The sequence below is a fragment of the Lactuca sativa genome, chromosome 9, assembly GCF_002870075.4.
Source record: "Lactuca sativa cultivar Salinas chromosome 9, Lsat_Salinas_v11, whole genome shotgun sequence".
NCBI classification, from domain to species: Eukaryota; Viridiplantae; Streptophyta; class Magnoliopsida; order Asterales; family Asteraceae; genus Lactuca; species Lactuca sativa.
This window is the reverse complement of record NC_056631.2, coordinates 191476186-191485159: the sequence shown is the minus strand read 5'-3', so window position 1 is coordinate 191485159 and position 8974 is coordinate 191476186. Positions and strand designations below refer to the sequence as shown.

At 33.4% G+C, this 8974-nt stretch overlaps 1 protein-coding gene across 1 annotated transcript; it reads left to right on the top strand.

The window, feature by feature from the left end:
* Positions 1–6098: 6098 nt before the first annotated feature.
* Positions 6099–6728, top strand: LOC111895892 (protein FAR1-RELATED SEQUENCE 4-like). Its single transcript, XM_023891941.1, has 2 exons — positions 6099–6221; positions 6330–6728. The coding sequence occupies exons 1-2, from the start codon at positions 6099–6101 to the stop codon at positions 6726–6728; spliced, it is 522 nt and encodes a 173-aa protein (XP_023747709.1).
* Positions 6729–8974: the final 2246 nt, after the last annotated feature.

The window sequence follows — 8974 nt, the reverse complement described above, 5'->3', positions numbered from 1 at the left end:
GTGATAGCGTATGCGTCCCGGCAACTAAAGGCGCACGAAGTAAATTACACAACCCATGACCTAGAACTGGGAGCTGTGGTCTTCGCTCTAAAAATTTGGAGGCACTACCTGTACGGTACAAAGTGCACCATCTTTACGGACCACAAGAGCCTCCAGCACATCTTGAATCAGAAGGAGCTGAACATGAGACAACGAAGATGGGTGGAATTGTTAAACGACTACGAATGCGAGATCAAGTACCATCCAGGCAAGGCCAATGTGGTAGCTGACGCATTAAGTCGAAAGGAATACACAAATCGACGTACGAAAACGCACTCGATAACCATTCAGTCTCATCTGACCACTCAAATTGCATCAGTCCAGGCAGAGGCTATGAAAGCGGAAAATAGAACTAGCGAGGCATTGCGCGGAATGGAGAAGAACCTGGAAGTCAAAGAGAATGGGGTATACTACTTCATGAACCGCATTTGGGTTCCAAAAATCGGAGGATTCAGAGAGATCGTTATGAAGGAAGCCCACAAGACACGATACTCCATTCATCCTGGTTCGGACAAGATGTATTTGGACATTAAGCAGCACTATTGGTGGCCTAACATGAAGGCGGAAATCGCAACTTATGTTAGTAAGTGCCTTACATGTGCCAAAGTAAAAGTGGAATACCAGAAACCTTCCGGATTGTTACAACAACCGGCAATCCCTGAGTGGAAATGGGAGGGGATTTCTATGGACTTCGTGACCAAGCTGCCCAAGACATCGGACGGATTGGACACCATATGGGTAATAATCGACCGACTGACGAAATCTGCCCATTTCCTGCCCATCAAAGAGTCCTATAAGATGGAGAGGCTGACGCGTTTGTACCTACGAGAGATTGTAAGACTTCATGGAGTGCCAAAATCCATCATCTCGGATAGGGACAGTAGGTTCACATCACGCTTTTGGCAGTCGCTCCACAAGGCAATGGGAACTCATCTTGATATGAGCACCGCGTATCACCCACAAACAGACGGTCAAAGCGAACGAACCATTCAGACGCTTGAAGACATGCTTCGTGCATGTGTGATAGACTTCGGAAAGTCTTGGGATACCCACCTACCGTTGATCGAGTTTTCATATAACAATAGTTATCACTCGAGCATTAAGGTGGCCCCTTTCGAAGCACTGTACGGGCGTAAATGTAGATCACCGTTATGTTGGGCTGAAATAGGTGACACCCAGCTAGCAGGAACACATACGTCGGATAGGGCAATGACAGGACCGGAAATCATTCGCGAGACCACAGAAAAGATTGTTCAGATCAAAGCTCGATTACAGGCATCGCGTGACCGGCAAAAGAGCTACGCTGACAAACGACGAAAGCCCTTAGAGTTCCAGGTCGGTGATCGAGTATTGTTGAAGGTCTCACCCTGGAAAGGAGTTATACGTTTCGGAAAACGAGGAAAGCTAAACCCGCGGTACATTGGACCTTTCGAAATCGTCGCCCGAATAGGTCCGGTAGCCTACAGACTACAACTACCCCCGGAGCTAAACGGTGTGCACCCCGTGTTTCATGTTTCTAACCTGAAAAAGTGCCTATCAGATGAAACCCTTGTCATTCCTCTGGACGAAATCGAAATCAACGAGAATCTCCTGTTCGTCGAAGAACCAATCGAAATCATGGACAGGGAGGTGAAGCGTACTAAACAAAGTCGCATCCCGATCGTGAAGGTTCGATGGAACGCAAAGCGTGGGCCAGAATTCACGTGGGAACGCGAGGATCAAATGAAGCAGAAGTACCCTCACCTATTCTAGCAATTCTCAAATCTAGCTTTCAAACAGAATTTCGGGACGAAATTCCCTCTAACGGGGGGATGATGTCACAACTGTAAATTTTAAGCTATGTAATCTATACATTCAAGTTAATGAGAATCAAAAACTTTAATCAAATGCAAGATACAAGTACTATAAATAGTCATCAAACAATTGGAGATCCTAGAAGTTCTTATTAAGTCTATTTTGGACTAGAACTTCCTTATTGGGTCCAAATGAACCAATAAGCTTCCAATTAGACTATCATGGGCTTAGAACCCTAATTGGGCTCTAATTGGACCCACATTCGTTTATTTCAATATTTTGGGCTAGGTAGAACCTAGAAGGAAATAAAACACAAGTTTTGATCCATAATTAAACCTAACCTAGCTTAATAAAGCACAAAAATCACAATTTTATTTTATAAGTCCAATAAATACCCTAAACTACCTCTAATGTTGGGCTTAGGGGCAAAAGCCCAAATTTTTCCTCTTTCCCCTTCATATTCTCGGCCCAAGGCCCAAATCCAAGGGAGGTTGACTTTGGTTGCCACCTCACTATTACCTAATGGATTTCTAGGCACAAATCACATACCTCCATGCATGTATCACTTCAAGAGTCACTTCTTTCTCTCCTCCCTTCTTGCTCTCGGCCAAGCATCATCACACACACCAAAATATCTCAACTTTTTCTCTAGAACACTCAAAGAACTCTCCTTCCCTCCCCTCTCCAAAAATCTCGAAATTTAGGGACTTTCCAAGAGGATTTTGCAAGAAAATCATCATCTAAGGTAAGATTATGCATAGATCTATGGTTTAAATTCTTTTGTTATCAAAATCCCTTCCTAATCCATGTAAAAACCGTGATCTTACACTCTAGAAACCCCATAATCTCGAAAAGTTCATCAAGGAGTGCAAGGGCCAAAAAATCACTTCATTTCTTCCAATTTTTCTTCAAGAACCGAAACTACCCACTCAAGGTGAGATTCATACCCCTATTTTCTGTTTTTAAGAGTTTTTGTGGGGGGGAATACAAGTGAAAGTGTAGATCTATATGTATTTGTATGCCTTGTATGATTTCCATGCTTATATGTATGCTTATATGTGTTTTAATGTTGGATCTAGCCATTAAACCCCTCAAAACCGAGATATAACTCATGTTTTATGATATTAGCTTCAAACATGTTCCTACATAATAAGTGATACTAGATAAATAGCCAAGTGGTTAGCAACAATTTTCTTTAAGCTAAAAACACACATTTTGGGCCAAAAATGTGAAAAATACAAAATTAATGGTCCAAATTGACATTTTACAGATTCTGATGGTTGGAATGTGCCAAAACAGTTTTCATAAGACTATTTCTGGAATTCTATTCAATTGGTGGATTAAAAACATAAATTTCAAGCCTATTGGGCTAAAAATGAAAATTTCGGCCCAATAAGGCCCATTATGCGAATTTTTCTGTTTTGGAGGGCCAAAACTGTAACTTTCTGTAAAACAGCGGACTATAAGTGTTCCAAATCCTTTTCAAAGGTTTAAAATGCTTTTTAAATTTAAAAGGGACCAAAGTTGCAAAAATTTTCCATTTTGGGCCAAAATTGTCAAAATTGCGAAAAGATGGGCTAAAACCGAGAAAAACTGCATTTTCAGGGACTTAAACTGTTTCTTTGAAAAATATGCTGGAAAATATTAATTTCAATACTTTTTGGTGTTAAAATGTCAAGAAAAATAATTTAAGGACCAAACCGGGAAATATTTCATAAGAAGGGTTGAAAATGTAAATTTTACAAATAATGAGGGGCTGAAAACAGAAATATTTCAAGGCTGATTCATTATACACAATTTGATTAAATAATGGCATCGCGGCTATCGACGAAATTCAATACACTACAATACCAAAAGTCGTTGTTAAACGAATTGGTTCGGTCTCGAACCAATAAAATCCGAAAACTACTAACACTACGACGCTATGACACTACGACACTACGATTCATACAACTAACGATTTGGAATTCACTATACATACGAGTGTGCACAGACGTCTACGCACCATCTTCGGGCCCCAAAAGTGTAAAATCTTGCTTGTTGAGCCTAGCTAGCCCAATGACCTGATCTTAAGGCCCGAAGACCTCTATCTTACGAAGTGTTGGGTTTTACCAATCCGACACGACGTAACCGGACCTTCAATGGCTGTAGACTACTGGTCCCCAAGGGTCCTTTAGTGTCGCCAGTGGAGTCTGCCTTTTTGCGAGGCGGGTCTGGGACCCCTCGTACACTATATCCCCAACCGGTTAATGGAGTCACCGGGGTCTTCGTGACCTCTTTCTCTTCGGATGTGGGACTACACCTAGTCAGGGCGATTGGATAACGCGATTAGTACTGACGACGCCTTCGGGTTCGTTAGTATAACTATAAACTGGGCGTTTGTGTAACGCGGGTTTGTAGTAAATAATCATGCTCGAGAACCTTCCATCGTCGCCTGTGACTGACACTATACGCTATGCAATGGTTTCAATGTAACTTCATGTAATTCAAGGAACTAGGAGAACATCGGGTTTTCCTAGGGTTTTCAATACATACAGATTTGAAATGCATACATCTTCAATGAACATTTTTTTTACAAGTATAGAAACAAACAAGCATACCTATGGATCTTCACAAACGTTTTCCAAAGCTTTTCTTTTCAGAAAATATCGGATTTTCTGGTGGTTTTTCAAGCAATACAAACATTCGATTTCCAACACTACTTATGAACTCACCAACATTTCATATGTTGACGTTTTTCAAAATACTTGTATTCTCAGGGAACCAGTGAATCAAGGGAAATCATACTCAGTGACGGTTGCAGTTTATTTTGTATGAATTGAACAAATTAATTTTTGGGGAATGTAATGTTAAAACAATGTATGACATGTAAACACTACTGGTTGTACTATGTTGATGAATGGTGACGAATGTTGTTTTGTTTCATATATATTCAATGTTATGGTATTCAATTGAGTCACGACAGCCCCCGGACGTTTCCGCCGTCTGGTTCGGGGGTGTGACAACTATAACGGATTCAAATAGCAAAAAAACATAGAAGACCTTCTAATAGAGTAAATTGTGAAACATATTTGAGAATGAAGGTCAACATTAATTACGTATGGCATATATATATATATATATATATATATATATATATATATATATATATATATATGAGCCTAAAGAAGAACATACACATATGTTTGTTCATGTAAAAGATAAAATTTTTCTAAATTCTAAAAGAATACTCACATTTTCACAAAAGGAAAACATATATGATATGTCAAATGTGAACATGGGACCAAGTGTTGCATATAAATACATGAAAGAGTCTAGTGGTGGTTTTGAGAATACTGGAGCTATAAGAATAAATACAATAAATTTTATAAGGGATTGGATTGAATTTATTAGAGAATAAGATGCAGATTTTGTAACAGACAAGTTGAAGAAGAAACAGGCTTATTTACAGGATTTTTCAATTGACTGGATTGTTTTGGGCGGATGAAAAAGCAAAATGAAACTATTCTATCTTTGGAGATGTTCTTGGTATTGATGCAAACTTATCGAACAAACAAGTAAGTGACTCCATAATTTACTTCTATTTTCGAATTATTTAATTTACAAATATTAGAATAGTAGATCATTATTTTTAATTATAATAATTTTGTATCAATAGAGTTTTTTAATATAAATTTTAAAATAGAAGAATCAAAAATCTATTGACTATTTAATGTAATTATAATTTGAATCATCATATTTATAATCATTATTAATAGAGAATCATTTAGGAAAATTTTGAATATTAATAGTTTTTTTATTGAATCATTTAATGATTATCTTAAATTAGATCAAATTTAAATAAATAGTATGTAAGTCATTAAATTATATTTTTGAATCATTATATTTAGAATCATTAATTTTATGAAATATTAATCTATCAACAATAATAATGAGTTATCTTAAATTAGGTCAAATTCAAATACATAGTATCGAAGTCATTAAATTATATTTTTGAATCATTGTATTCAGAATCATTAATTTTATGAAATATTAATCTATCAACAATAATAATTATTTTTTTGAAATTCTATATATAAAAATAACTGGATCACTACATTAATAATATTAAAACGTTAAATAAATAATTTGCATCGTTACTAAAAATTTTAAATAAAATAATTTGCATCATTACTAAAAATTAGAATAAATAAATTTGTCCATTCTTTGTTTTACAGATATTTGATGATTTTTGTACCATTTACTGGTATAGATAATCATAAACGATGCATAGTTTAGGAATTGAGTTACTTTCAAGTGAAAGCATTGAATCTTACTCATGGCTACTAGATGTTGTAATTTTACAAGCAGTACCAGCTGTGTATTCAAGAATACAAGACATAGATTGTGTATGTCGCACATATCACTAAATTTACAAACAAGGTTAATATAAAATTATAAAATGGTTTTTTATTTAATATAAATGTTTTTTTAATTTTATATATATATGTATGTAGTTGGGAAGTCATATGACAAAAATAGATGTTTTGAAAAAGTTTAGTGGTCTAATCTGGAATGAGACAATACTCAAAGAAGATTTTGAATCAACATGGAAAAACTTAATGGATGAATTTCACTTAAATGAAAACAATTGGTTTAACAAGATGTACAAAATCAGAGATTTATGGGTTCCTTCTTATTTCAAAGAATGCACATTCTCTGGATTGATGAGGACTACATCAAGATCTAAAACTGAAAACTATTTCTATTGGCTACTCTCTAACTTAGATTTGCATTTGATTGAATTTTCATTTCATTTTGATACGACATTAGAAGGAAAAAGATGCATTCAAAGAAAAAATGATCATGATTCAAGATACACAAAACCAGATTTTAAAACTGGATTGAAACTTTAAGTTGAAGCAGCTGAATTCTTTCAGAAGAAATGTTTTCTTTGATATTCAATAAGAGATTGTTGCATCAATGGTTAGTTGCATGTCAATCAGATTAGAAGAATCAGAAGAATTGAAAACATTCGCAATAAAAGATATAAACAAACATCTAAAACATCATGGCCAATTTGATGTACATTATAAATTACAATTATATTACACATATTATATTAACTTATATTGACTATTTACTACTTTTTTTTTACATGTTAAACTTTTTAAATCGGATCAAAAACTTCTTTGTTCTTACTTCAAATTTAAATTGACAGGATTTTTATGCAGCCACTATTTCTATATTTTAAGAATGGAAAGTGTGGAGAGTAATCCAAAAGCATATTTGACAAAAATATGTACCAAAGATGTGGTACTACGATACATGAATACTTATAAAATACCAAATGTCCATACAAAAGAAAAGAAAGAAGAAATTCAATCTGTTATACGGGAACTAGAATTTGCAATGGAGTTTTGCATTGATAGGATGGTGAATGATTTTGACAAATTGATCTTGTTCAGAGATGAAATGAGTGAGAAGATGACAAAGGTTGACAATGAAACCAAAAATGAAAAATCAATGAAAAACAAATAAGTTATTAAGACTTTGATGGGTATGAAACAGAAGTAGAAAGCAAACATATTACCTCCTACATTAATCAATAACAAAGGTGTTGAAAAACAAAAAAAAAATAACGAAAGGGAAGAAGGAGATTGTTGCTGATAAAGCAAAGAAGGGTGAGAGAAAATGTCATAAATGTGGTAAATACATAAAATACGGCACAAGTGAAAAACATGATGCACGTAATTGCCATAAATTCACAATAGAAGGTGCGACATCTAATGTTTGATCGATATTAAATTTTATTTATATATTTTTTTACAAATGAACTATATACTGGTTAATAAGTTTGTTTGATATTTTAAATAAAACGATGCTCTAGATATTAAGTTCTTATTGAATCATTTTACCTTTATATTTTTGATGCAAACGATTTGATTCAAATATGAGTTATAAAGTAGTTGATAAGATTGTTTGAATGTTTAAATAAAGTTATATTCAAAATAGTAAAATCTTTCTAAATCTTTTTATATTTAAAATTTTGATGTAAAAATGTTGATACAAAATTATAGATATAATTTTCTTAATAAGATCTGAAATTTGATTTACAAAAATAAAAAATTTTGCTTCATTAATTTATGAATGAAATATTTTAATAAAATTGTTTGATAGTTTGATTAAAAAGATGTTTAAAATAGCAAGTTCTTTTTTATTCTTTATATATAAATAAATTTTTGATGAACAACTTTTGATCCAAAATATTATTGATAAGTTTTTAATAAAATTAAATGGTGTTATAAATGATAATTTGTTTTTGGATACCTATATTTTTTTATTCAAAAACTTTGGTAAAAAAAATAGTTATTTAACATAAAATTTATTAAAGATTAAAAAATATTAGTGGAATAAGAACAGTTTTGGTTCATGACTTTATACATGACGTTTTTAACATAATGTATGGAATTTAATTCATAAAATCATAATAAAAGTTTGAAACAATGAAATTGTATCATCAAACTATGAATAAAATATGGTTCAAAAAAATATAAAATTTTGAATTAACTATAATACTATTTATCTTAAAAACACATTGGGCACGACCTTGACACTTTTATACTTGGACAAGGCTTAAAACATGTTGGACCTCATATAATATACATAACATATTTCTATGATTGAAGAATAAAGAATTATTTGTTAATATAGATCAAGATATTTAATGGACACTTCTTTATCAAAATTTTCTAAAAAATTTTATTTGCATGTACCCATAGATGGACCATCAACCATGATGGTCACATATGCAACCAAAAAATTCAATAAAAACATGAAACCTGAATCAGTGCTTTTTCTAAAAGCTCTCTGGGATTAGGAAGCCTAATCCTAGAAATAGAGAATTGATTCCTCCAGTTTTTAATAACAACAATCCTATAATGACTTTTCTTATGAATTTTCAAAGAAATATCACCCATTGGAACTCCATATATGTCATGCACACCTCGCCTAGTAATATGAATATCCTTATTGTTGATACAAAGAAGATTTCACTTTTCATCATATCTCTCAAGAACCCACGAACAAATTTCCCTAGAAAAAATTTTAACCACAAAGTCTTCAATAAATCCAAACCCTATTTCCTTAATAGCATCTTTCT

Coding starts and splice junctions, on each gene's coding strand:
- LOC111895892 (XM_023891941.1), top strand. CDS start 6,099: ATGCATAGTTTAGGAATTGAGTTACTTTCAAGTGAAAGCATTGAATCT. Junction 6,222..6,329: donor GAATACAAGACATAGATTGT/GTATGTCGCACA, acceptor ATATGTATGTAG/TTGGGAAGTCATATGACAAA.